This window comes from Cervus canadensis, chromosome 4 (assembly GCF_019320065.1).
Source record: "Cervus canadensis isolate Bull #8, Minnesota chromosome 4, ASM1932006v1, whole genome shotgun sequence".
NCBI classification, from domain to species: domain Eukaryota; kingdom Metazoa; phylum Chordata; class Mammalia; order Artiodactyla; family Cervidae; genus Cervus; species Cervus canadensis.
In genome coordinates, this window is record NC_057389.1 from 89,271,877 (window position 1) to 89,284,199 (window position 12,323).

Sequence of the window (12,323 nt, forward strand, 5' to 3'; positions counted from 1 at the left end):
CCTCCCACCAGCCCAGCCAGGGAGGCATGAAGCTGGGTGCCCTTGGTGTGGGCAGAGTGGGGTGGGGGAGGCACCTGGGCCTTGGTCGCTGCATCTGGAAAGCGGGGGCAACAACAACTCCTCCCCAGAGGTGCAGATAAAGATGTGACTCGCCACCTATGGCTGATTCATGTTGATGTTTGACAGAAAACAAAATTCTGTAAAGCAATTATCCTTCATTTAAAAAATAAATTAAAAAGATGTGACTTGCACAATATGCAGGGCACATGCCTGACAGATGCTTTCCTTAATATCTCTAAATGACACTCATGTACTTATGTATCTTCCTGCATACCAGGCACCATACCAAGTGGCTTTTTTCCTCATCTGATTTTAAAATTCATTGCGTTTCTTTTTTTTTTTTTTTTTAAATATTTATTTATTTGGCTGCACTGGGTCTTAGTTGTGGCACGAGGGATCTTTAGTTTCAGCATTCAAACTCTCAGTTGCGGTATGTGGGATCTAGTTCCCTGAGCAGGGAGTTGTGGAGTCTTAGCCACTGGACCACCAGGGGAGTCCCTCCTCATCTGATTTCATCTTTACAATAAACCTGGGAGGTGAGAATCCTTGTTACCTAGTATTTCAGATGAGGAAACGGCATGGAGAGGTGACGGGATTTGCTCCTGGGTCACATGGCCAGGAAATGACAGAGTAGACTTGGAACCCAAGACCATCAGATGGCAAAGCCGGTTTCCTTCACCCCTTTACCAGGCAACTGTGTCAATAACAAGTGATTCATTCTTCTCTGGGGTCTGAGCTGTGATACTAGGGTCCAGGGAAACCTTGCTTCCTGGGTCCATGCTCATTTGCATAAAGCATCAGGTCTGTAAGCATATCATTACCTGTCCCTCCCCACACTCTTGGATGCCCTGATACCCCAAGCTCCCAGCTGGCTGTGCTGAATGTCGGCAAGAAGGGTACTGAAGTGTGTAGCCTCTGCTTTCTCAGGAACTGTGGATCTGAGGCTAAGGCACACCTGGGCCCCAGCTCTCTGGCTTCTCTGATAAACTCCCTGCATGGAGTTGGGTCAGCTGGGTTCAGAGTTCTCAGCTGTAAAAGTGACCTCTGTGGGTCATTCCATCTGTCCCTGGGCCTCCATGAGCTACCTGCCCGCTAAGAACTAGACATACCAGCTGCAGTGTTCAGTATTTATTTCCAAGGCCAGTGGTCCAAGGGCTACAGACTAAGTCTGGTCCTCACCCCAGGATGTGAGGTGGCTGGGAAGAACTGGCTATGTGTGTTTGTGTGTTTGTGATTGTGAGGCTGCGAGTGTATGTGATGGGTGTGACCGTGATGCAGCATGCGAAAGTCTGACATGAGAAGCATCACATTCCGTGTGTCATACGTGGTGTGACTGTGATTTAGTCACTCACAGTGTGAGTGACTGGGGCTGTGATGATGACTTGTGTGTGACTGTGTCGTATGTGGTTGTAATGCAGTGTCTGTGACTGAGGGTTTGCTCTGCTGTCTAGGACTTCCAGGTTGTGTGAGAATCTGATGTTTGGTGTGTATGTGTCTGTGGTTGTCAAGGAGTGGCTGAGCTTGTGATTCTCTAGGATGCTGTAGCTGTGATGACAGTTTATTTCTTTCACTTTTTCTACCTTTTCTTTCTTTGTCTTTCCTTTCACTCTTCCTTTCTTTATTTCCACCTTTTCTTTCTTTCTCTATCAATCCATCTTTCTTTTCTTTCACCCTTCCTTCCTTTCTTTCCACCTTTATTTCTTTTCTGTCTTTATCTATCCATCTTTCTCTTCTTTCACCTTTTCTTTCTTTCCACCTTTCTTTCATTTTTCCTCCCTTCTCTCCCTCTCTCTTTTTCTCTCTAGAAACATTTTCTAAGTGCCTGTGCTCCAGGCTCTGGCTTGGGTGCTAAAACAGCAGTGCTGGGTGTCAGCTGGCCTGTGGATGATATTCACTGGGAGCCAGAAACCAACCGCAGAGGGAGTATTTACATCATGGAAGTGGGCATCCCCTCCTGGGACAGCTGGTTGTTGAACACCTCCCAGCACGTCCCTACACCTGTTTCTCTGAGTGTAGCTTTGTGACCAGGCTGTGGTGTGGCCGCAAGCCCGGTGGGTGGAACTTGGGTCATGACTGTGACCATGGGTAGGGCTGGGCTGGGCTGGGCTCTCCAGGGTGGGTGAGTCTTGATGATAAATCCTCGCACCTCCCCCCAGACTCGCCCACACTTGTGAGAGGGTAGAGGGTGTTAAGAAATTTTCTGTTCTCAGTCAACTCCCTGGACCCCCATGTCCCACTTTAATCTGAATCAAAAGTATAAATACAATTTCCTGTCTCAGCCAACCACCACCACCATCACCATGTCCCTTTGATCTGAATCAGAAGTATAAATAGCCACCCCTCACCCCTTCCTGAATATCAAGATCGGCTTTACCCCCCGCCTGGGGACTAACAGACCCCCGGTCTCCGGGTCGATGTCCTCGGGGTTGTCCACGGCAGGGCCTGCAGTCTCCTTTGGTCCTTCGGAGGTGCCTGCTGGTTCTTGGGGCAGCTGGGTTCTCGGCCTCATTGGTCCCCACTGAGCTCTCCACCTGTCACGTTTGGGTGTCCCCCAGGCCCACTCTAAAAACCTCCGCTCGTGTTTTTCTGTGTCCTGAGGCATCCTCTGAGGTCTCTCACTTATCGCAGACACACCTTAGATTAGCCCCGACCACGTCCTTCACACCATGAAGGCCCCGAAGTAGGAGCGTGTGCCGTCGAGGAGCTGGACCACGTGCTCGCCCGGCATGCGTACGACCACCTCTTCCCCCACGTCCAGGTGGACCACTCCGCCCAGGAAGCTGCTGTCCCACCACACCTGGGAGCCGCCTGCTTGCCCCCACGGTGACTGCCGGCTGACCAGCAGCTCCAGCTCCTTGGGGTAGCTGGCGGTGCGCATGTAGAGCCCATGGGTGATGGGCAGGCAGCCGGACGATTCCTGGGAGCAGCCCTTACCACCCAGCTGCACCTTGGAGTAGATGTAGTAGTAGCCGGCCTGGGTAACCACCAGGGCCCCATCCCGGTAGCAGAGGCCCCTCAAGAAGGTCGGGCCCAGTTTCGTCTCCCACAGCAGCGGGTCACTGCTGCCAGTCAGGCTGAAGTTGGCCCCTGTGGAGGGAGGCAGAGCAGGGCTCGTGAGCGCACGTCTGCTTTCAGCGGGACCCGGGGCCAGTCGCCAGCCCTCTCTGAGCGCCACCTTGCTCTGTGCTAGGCTTTAAATGTATGCACTCACTTTATCCTCACTTTACAGGTAGGGGAACTAAATCACAGTAAGTGGCAAAATAACTTGCTTATCCTCCATCTTAACGCTTTCATCCCCTTCTTGCAGGCGGGGAAACCGAGGCACAGAGCAATCGATTCACCCAAACTGTCAGAAATTGTTAAGTGGCAGAACTAAGGATTTAAGCAAAACACATCATGGCCCAGCAGCCTTATAACCTCTGTATGCCTCAGTCTCCCTCTCTGGAAAATGGAGCTATGAATAGTCCTGGCTAAGGATCGAATGAATGGAGAGGTGGAAAGTCCATCAGAGTGTGAGCCAGAGAGTAAGCACCCTACAAGGCTTTGTTCAATAAATGAAATTAGAAATTCGTGGACTCAGGCAGTGTCTGTGCTCTGGGCAGCTTTGAAGAACTAATGAATAAAGGAGTACTCAGCCACCATTGGGGTGTCTGTCTGGTCTCCCCAGGACCCACTGAACCCTCTTACCCCCTGCCAGGACTTGAGGGCCCCCTCACCTGTGAGGTGTGCTGCTGGGTTGTGTTGCTGGGGCTTCTGCTCTGGAGAGAGAGAATCAGAGGTCAGAGGTGAAGGTGGTGGTTGGGGGTAAAGGGCCAGCCTCCAGAGGGGTCATCTAGTCCACCTCCTGGTGTCAACCTCACCCTTTCCGGAATGACCCAAACTTCTGCTTCTCCGGCCTGGGGGAGGGGCTTCCGTGGGGCTTGGGCCAGTTGTGCAAATTGCATTGGGCAATGGACTGAGGGGGTGGGGGCAACATAGGAACCATACTGTCCCCTCCTGGGGGGCGGGGAACGGGGACCAGGACCCTGACTCACCTTGCAGCATCTGCTCCCAGGCTTCTGCACCTTTGTCCTAAAAGTACAGAGCAGTCCCATGGTGAGGATCTCTGGGGCCCACGCCCTGGCATCACTCAGACTCGTGGCCCGGAGGCACACGCAGACCACGGCCACAGACATCACCCTCCGTTGACTCCAAGGCCACGTGCACGCACGCCCTGCCCCTACTCCCTGCCACCCAGCAGGCTCTTAACCAGCCAGGACCTCAGTTTTCCCCTCTTGTAAATGGACACATGGAAAATGCCTGGTTTGAGTTCCCATGTGAAAAGTGTATTACAATGCCTGGCACAGAGCAAGCGCTATAGAAGTGTTTATTACATAGGTGCTAGGGAGCTCAATCCCTGGATCAGGAAATGGCAACCCGCTGGAGAAGGTAATGGCAACCCACACCAGTATTCTTGCCTGGAGAATCCCAGGGCCAGAGGAGCCTGGCAGGCTATGGTCTATGGGGTCGCAGAGTCGGACAGGACCGAAGTGACTTAGCACACACACACAGAAGACACACAGTCACCTGAATGGCCAGACACTTGTACATAAACGCAAACACATGAATACAGACACACGGACTCACACCTGGACGCACTGACAAGACACACAGAGACAAATGCATGGGTGCAGGGTTTACGGAGTCACTCGGGTCTGTGCGTACAGAGACCCAGTAACAGACACAATGTCAATACACAGGCTGTAGATGAGTGAGGAAGTAGCTGTGTTGGTACACGTGTGTGGGATAGCAGCACAGGTCCAAGTGGGCCTGTGGCCACCAGGTCCAGGCACGAGGAGAAAAAGGACCCGGAAAGAAAAAGGCCGAGACTGTGTGGGCATGGAATGGGACACACAGACCTACAGGTGTGGCAGCGACATCCACGGCCGTAGGAGACGGATGCAGAGAGACACGCTCACAGACTGAGAAAACTGGCTTAGTGACAGCCCCGGTAGTGGTGATCAGGGCCCTGCTGATAATGACTAGCTAGGTCAGGGACTTCCATGGTGGTCCAGTGGTTAAGACTCTGAACTTCCAATTTAAGGACGAAGGTCTGACCCCACTCCTGTGCGACATGGCCAAAAAAAATTTTTTTAATTAAAATATTTTAAAAAGTGGTCAAACTGAGGAGTCAGATAAATATTTTAAAAACAAACAAACAACTAGCCATGTCAGGATGGTGGTTCTGGGGGATACAGACAACACAACTGTTTTATAAAACATTAAGCTTCCTAGAGGTATGTGTGCTTAGTCGTTTCAGTTGTGTCTGAGTCTGCAACCCCATGGACTGCAGCCCACCAGGCTCCTCTGTCCATGGAATTCTCCAGGCGAGAATACTAGAGTGGGTTGCCATTGCCTCCTCCAAGGGATTCTCCCGACCCAGGGATCAAAATCGAATGCCCTGTGTCTCTTTTTTTTTTGTCCTGTGTCTCTTGCATTGGCAGGTGGATTCTTTACCACTGAGTCACCTGAGAAGCCCGCTCCTAAACACCTAGGTTTTGTTAGTTCCCATCACTAGAAGAAATTATAATTATGTGATGCCATTGCAGTATTTATATACAAATCAATATGTTGTACACCTTAAACTTACACAATGTTCTACGTCAGTTATATCTCAGTTTAAAAAAAAAGTAAGTTCCTATTTATTGAGTGCTTGCCTGTGCCACACACACAATATTCTGTTTTATTCCCTATGGAGACTCTTATTATCATGCCCATTTCATGGATGAGGAAACTGAGGTTCCAGAGGTGAATTAGCTTGCCTGGGACTGCTCTTAGTCTGTCCTCCGTCCTTGCACATACACACGTACAGATGCTCAGTGACATTGGCTTGGAGATCCCCACCCCCACCCCAGTGGTGCTCACCTGCAGGGGGGCGCCAACCGCCTCTAGGCGCCAGTGCAGCTGCAGCAGGAACCAGCCCTGGACAGCCAGTCCAGCCACCACCAACAGCAGCGTGAGGCCCAGTCCCAGCTGGGTAGCACTGCAGGGCTGTCTCTTGCGGCTGCACCCCAGCCTCCTGAACGGGATGTCTGTCTGTCCATCCACCACGAACACCGAGGGCTTCACGACTGTCTCTTCCATGCCTGAGTGGACAAGGCCCCAAGATGCCCAGGGCCTGGCTGGCTCAGCTGAATCCTGCAGGCCAGGAGGGAGGAAACCACGATTGCCCAACCCGCCTGGGCTTCTCACACTGCCGACAGGCACTCCTGGGTCCCGGGGCTGCCTTTAGAGCTGGGGCTCAGCCCCTCCCCTTTCCCCACACGCCCTCCTCTCCTTCCTGTCATCCCCCCACCCCCAGGCTGGCCCCATCTCACTCTCACTCAGAGTCTCTCACACTTTCCAGAGGCATCTGGAGACGTGACTCAGGTGGGGATGGGAGACGAAAAGCCCTAGCTTTCCCTTCTGATGGCATCAGCCATGTGGTTGCCAAGTGTTTGCTGAGCACCTCGGCATCATTCACTTGGTCACCAAATGTTTGCTAAGCACCTCCTGTGTCCTAGGTACTGTTCTAGGTTTGGGGGCACAGCTGTGAGCAAGAGAGACAGATGTCCATGGTCTTAAACCATTCCTATTCTAGCGGAGTGAGAAAGACCAGCGTAGTAAGTAAGAAAATACTTCAGAGTGCTTGAAATGGTAATATGAGCAATGGGAAATGCCCACAAAGAGTGGTTTGTGTGTGTACATGTGTGTGGGTGTGATTATGTGTGTGCATGAGTGTGTGGATGCATGTGTGTGTAGTTGCAAGTGTGCACCTATGTGTGTAGTGTATGCACGCAGATGTGTGCAGTTGCATGTGCATGCCTGTGCTTGAGTGTGCTTGTGTGTACACACTCCTGTGTGCGTGCATGCAGGTTTTTTTGTGTGGTTTGTTTTTAAGTATTTATTTCTTTATTTGGCTGTGCTGGGTCTTAGTTGAAGCATGTGAGATCTTTGATCTTCATTGTGGCATTCGGGATTTTTAGTTGTGGCATGCAAACTCTTAGTTGCAGCATGTGGGATCTAGTTCCCTGTCCAGGGATCAAACCCAGGTCCCCTGAATTCAGAGTGGAGCTATGAGCATGTGTGTGCATGTGTTTGGAATCCAGGTCACAGTTCTTTTGGGTATATACCTAGGACAGGAACTGCTGGGATCAGCCTTAAAAAAAAATTATAGTTTAATTTTTTGGTCACACTATGGGGCATGTGGGATCCTAGCTCCCCAACCAGGTATTGAACCCATGCCTCTTGCAGTGCAAACGTGAAGTCTGAACCACTGGACCTCCAGGGAAATCCCCTGGCATCAGCTTTTAAACACTTAATTCAGCTCTTATCTCTTCCATGTTTGTGTTGTTGTTCAGCCACTAAGTTGTGTCTGACTCTTTGTGACTCCATGGACTGCAGCACGCCAGGCTCCTCTGTCCCTCACTATCTCTTGGAGTTTGCTCAAACTCATGTCTGTTGAGCCAGTAATGCCATCCAACCATCTCATCCTCTGTTACCCCTCTCCTCTTGCCCTCAATCTTTCCCAGCATCAAGGCCTTTTCCAAAGAGTCAACCCTTCATATCAGGTGGCCAAAGTATTGGAGCTTCAATTCATCCTCAGTTTTTCCAATGAATATTCAGGGTTGATTTCCTTGAGGATTGACTGGTTTGATCTCCTTGCAGTCCAAGGGACTCTCAAGAGTCTTCTGCAGCACAACAATTTGAAAGCACCTGTTCTTTGGCACTCAGCCTTCTTTATCGTCCAATTCTCAGTTCAGTTCAGTCGCTCGGTTGTGTCCGACCCTTTGCAACCCCATGAACTGCAGCATGCCAGGCCTCCCTGTCCATCACCAACTCCCAGAGTTCACCCAAACTCATGTCCATCGAGTCAATGATGCCATCCAACCATCTCATCCTCTGTCGTCCCCTTCTCCTCCTGCCCTCAATCTTTCACAGCATCAGGGTCTTTTCAAATGAGTCAGCTCTTCGCATGAGGTGGCCAAAGTATTGGAGTTTCAGCTTCAACATCAGTCCTTCCAATGAACACCCAGGACTGATTTCCTTTAGGATGGACTGGTTGGATCTCCTTGCAGTCCAAGGGATTCTCAAGAGTCTTCTCCAACACCACAGTTCAAAAGCATCAATTCTTCTGTGCTCAGCTTTTTTCACAGTCCAACTCTCACATCCCATGACCACTGGAAAACCCATAGCCTTGACTAGACGGACTTTTGTTGGCAAAGTGTGTCTCTGCTTTTTAATATGCTATCTAGGTTGGTCATAACTTTCCTTCCAAGGAGTAAGCGTCTTTTAATTTCATGGCTGCAATCACCATCTGCAGTGATTTTGGAGCCCAAAAAATAAAGTCAGCCACTGTTTCCACTGTTTCCCCATCTATTTGCCATGAAGTGATGGGACCGGATGCCATGATCTTAGTTTTCTGAATGTTGAGCTTTAAGTACTGCATTTTGGACTCTTTTATTGACTATGATGGCTACTCTATTTCTTCTAAGGGATTCCTGCCCACAGTAGTAGATATAATGGTCATCTGAGTTAAATTCACCCATTCCAGTCCATCTTAGTTCGCTGATTCCTAGAATGTCAACGTTCACTCTTGCCATCTCCTGTTTGGCCACTTCCAATTTGCCTTGATTCATGGACCTAACATTCCAGGTTCCTATGCAATATTGCTCTTTACAGCATCGGACCTTGCTTCTATCACCAGTCCCATCCACAACTGGGTATTGTTTTTGCTTTGGCTCCATCCCTTCATTCTTTCTGGAGTTATTTCTCCACTGATCTCCAGTAACATATTGGGCACCTACTGACCTGGGGAGTTCATCTTTCAGTGTCCTATCTTTTTGCCTTATCATACTGTTGATGGGGTTCTCAAGGCAAGACTACTGAAGTGGTTTGCCATTCCCTTCTCCAGTGGACCACATTCTGTCAGACCTCTCCACCATGACCCATCCATCTTGGGTGGCCCCACACGGCATGGCTTAGTTTGATTGAGTTAGACAAGACTGTGGTCCATGTGATCAGCTTGGCTAGTTGTTTGTGACTGCGGTTTCAATCTGTCTGCCCTCTGATGCCCTCTCTCAGCGCCTACCATCTTACTTGGGTTTCTCTTACCTTGGACGTGTATCCCTTCAGGGCTGCTCCAGCAAAGCGCAGCCGCTGCGCCTTACCTTGGACGTGGGGTATCTCCTCATGGCTGCCGCTCCTGACCTTGGACGTGGGGTAGATCCTTTCGGCCGCTGCTCCTGACCTTGGAACTGGGGTAGCTCCTCTCAGCCACTGCTCCTGACCTTGGACTTGGGGTAACTCTTCTCGCCGCTCTTGTGCTGCGCAGCCGCAGCTGTCCAATTCTCTCATCCGTACAAATCTTCCAGTGACCGCACATTGAGCCTGAGGGTTGACAGATTGTGGCCCGTGGGCAGAGTCAGGCCAGGCTTATATTTCTGTACAGCCACAGGAGCTGCTCTCAGGGGCTCATACTTTAGTGTCCTGGAGTCCCAGATGGGGCACCTTCCTCTGGTTGTTCCCCCCTTTGCTTCCAACTGGCTTCCTAAATGGCAGCCAACACTCACCACTATCCAGGCTTCATGGCTGATTGTGTTGCAGGGAAGAACTGATTCTGCCTCAGTTGTCTCATCTGGGTGAGCTGGTGGGAACTGTGACTTGCTTTTCTTGCTTTTGTTCTTATAATCATACATTATGGACTGACTGCCTCAGAGGACCCTGCCCCTCTGTTTGACTTGAACTAAAGTGCCTTTGTTTAGCTCGCAGAGAGATAATCTGACCCTGCCCACCTGTGAATGGCTGCAAGAAAAGAAGAAATTAACACACCCCCTTCTACTTTGCAAGATAAATGGTCTTTTTACTTTATTTGCTCACCTCCTCTCCCTCTCTGTTTCTATAAAAGAACCTGGTATCCAGACCCCAACAAGATGGTTACCTTGAGACATTTAGTCTGCCGTCTTCTGGGTCAGCCGGTTTTCTGAATAAAGTCGTGTTCTTTGCCTCCACACCTCTCTTGATTAGCTGGCCTGTCACGTGGTGAGCAGAGCAAGCTTGGGCTACGTAATCATCACATGGGCTGCCACCTACATGTTGGCGTGTCTTCTGTTGGCAGTTACTAGGCATTGAGTGGGTGCATCTGATTCTGGGGGTTGGTGACTCAGCATGTTGCTTCAACTCCGGCCAGCTCACCCAGATGAGACAGCCTAGCCTTGGGAAAGAGAGGTCGGCTGGAAACTGGGCATCACTGGAGCAGAGAGAAACTGGACTTGGTGGTCATCCCACACCCTCTCCACTCACCTGGATCTTGTCTACTAAAAAAGATGCACAACGTGAGAGTTGTAAGTTAAGTTTTATTTGGGATAGAATGAGGACTGCAGCACAGGAGACAGCACCTTAGATAGCTCTGAGAGACTGCTTCAAAGAGCAGTCGTCAAAGAAGGTCAATATATAAGATTTTGGTGAAGGGGGAGTTCAGTGCAATCAAGCACTCATTTTGCATGAGGTTTTCTGCTAGTCATGAGGAGCTGATGTCATCATGAAGGGATTTAGTGCTTTTCTAGATATAAGTCAAGAATCCACCTGCAATGCAGGAGACCTGTGTTCGATTGCTGGGTCAGGAATATCCCCTGGAAGAGGAAATGGCAACCCACTCCAGTATACTTGCCTGGGAAATTCCATGGACAGAGGAGCCTGGAGGGCTACAGTTCGTGGGGTTGCAAAAAGTTGGACACAACTGAGCAACTAACAGTCACTCACTAGATGTGAGGAGACATAAGGATTGGGGTCATGAAATCAGTTTCTGAAAATATATAGCTTTCTAAAGACCTGTCCCACTGGTTTCTCTGGAGCAGAGTGCTTCACTTTCCACACTGAACTGCCTTTAGTGTATCTTGAGAATCAGCAGCTGCAGCAGCACAGGATTCCATCTCTGCAGAGGAAGATGGCAAACGCCCTTGGCGAGTGCCAAGTTGTAGTTGATAATCTCCAAGCCTCGGGCCCATCACTCTTCATCCAGAGAATGTCTCCAGAGCTGGACACGAATCCTGTCTTCCAACCCTGGGTGGCCCATCCCAAGCAAATGAGGCATAAGGCAGGCTGGAACCATCCTTCATTTTATGAATACCTTCTAAATAGCCTTAATTTTATCTCTCGGTCCTCAAAGACTAAAATATTTACTGTATAGCCCTTTATAGAAGGGCTTTCCCCTGAAGTAAGAATAGACATTAAGGGGACTTCTGGTGGTGCAGTGGTTAGGACTCCACACTTTCACTGCCAAGGGCATGGGTTCAATCCCTGGTCAGAGAACTAAGATCCCCCATGGTGCCACGATGTATCACATCATCACCCTCATCGGGGAGGACCTCGAGAAGTTCAAGGCCCTTGAGAGTGACCCTGCAGATAGGCATCAAGGATACAGGGCAAGCTGCTGAAGGCACACCATTCAGTTCAGTTCAGTTCAGTCGCTCAGTCGTGTCCGACTCTTTGCAACCCCATGAGTCGCAGCACGCCAGGCCTCCCTGTCCATCACCAACTCCCAGAGTTCACCCAAACTCATGTCCATCGAGTCAATGATGCCAACCAACCATCTCATCCTCTGTCATCCCCTTCTTCTCCCGCCCCCAATCCCTACCAGCATCAGGGTCTTTTCCAATGAGTCAACTCTTCACATGAGGTGGCCAAAGTATTGGGAGTTTCAGCTTTAGCATTAGTCCTTCCAATGAACACCAAGGACTGATCTCCTTTAGAATGGACTGGTTGGATCTCCTTGCAGTCCAAGGGACTCTCAAGAGTCTTCTCCAACACCACAGTTCAAAAGCATCAATTTTTCAGTGCTCAGCTTTCTTCACAGTCCAACTCTCACATCCATACATGACCACTGGAAAAACCATAGCCTTGACTAGACGGACCTTTGTTAGCAAAGTAATGTCTCTGCTTTTTAATATGCTATCTAGGTTGGTCATAACTTTCCTTCCAAGGAGTAAGCGTCTTTTAATTTCATGGCTGCAATCACCATCAGCAGTGATTTTGGAGCCCAAGAAAATAAAGTCTGACACTGTTTCCCCATCTATTTGCCATGAAGTGATGGGACCAGATGCCATGATCTTAGTTTTCTGAAAGTTGAGCTTTAAGCCAACTTTTTCACTCTCCTCTTTCACTTTCATCAAGAGGCTTTTTAGTTCCTCTTCACTCTCTGCCATAAGAATGGTGTCATCTGCATATCTGAGGTTATTGATATTTCT

The 12,323-nt window shown here is 49.8% G+C and overlaps 1 protein-coding gene across 1 annotated transcript; it reads right to left on the reverse strand.

Annotated features, from left to right (window-relative positions):
* Nucleotides 1-1,733: 1,733 nt before the first annotated feature.
* Nucleotides 1,734-6,309, reverse strand: TNFSF14 (TNF superfamily member 14). Its single transcript, XM_043466384.1, has 4 exons — nucleotides 5,965-6,309; nucleotides 4,095-4,131; nucleotides 3,777-3,818; nucleotides 1,734-3,147 (listed from the first exon to the last, which is right to left on the reverse strand). Exons 1-4 carry the CDS (start codon nucleotides 6,181-6,183, stop codon nucleotides 2,720-2,722), a joined length of 726 nt encoding a protein of 241 aa, XP_043322319.1. The 5' UTR covers nucleotides 6,184-6,309; the 3' UTR covers nucleotides 1,734-2,719.
* Between the last annotated feature and the right edge of the window lie 6,014 nt (nucleotides 6,310-12,323).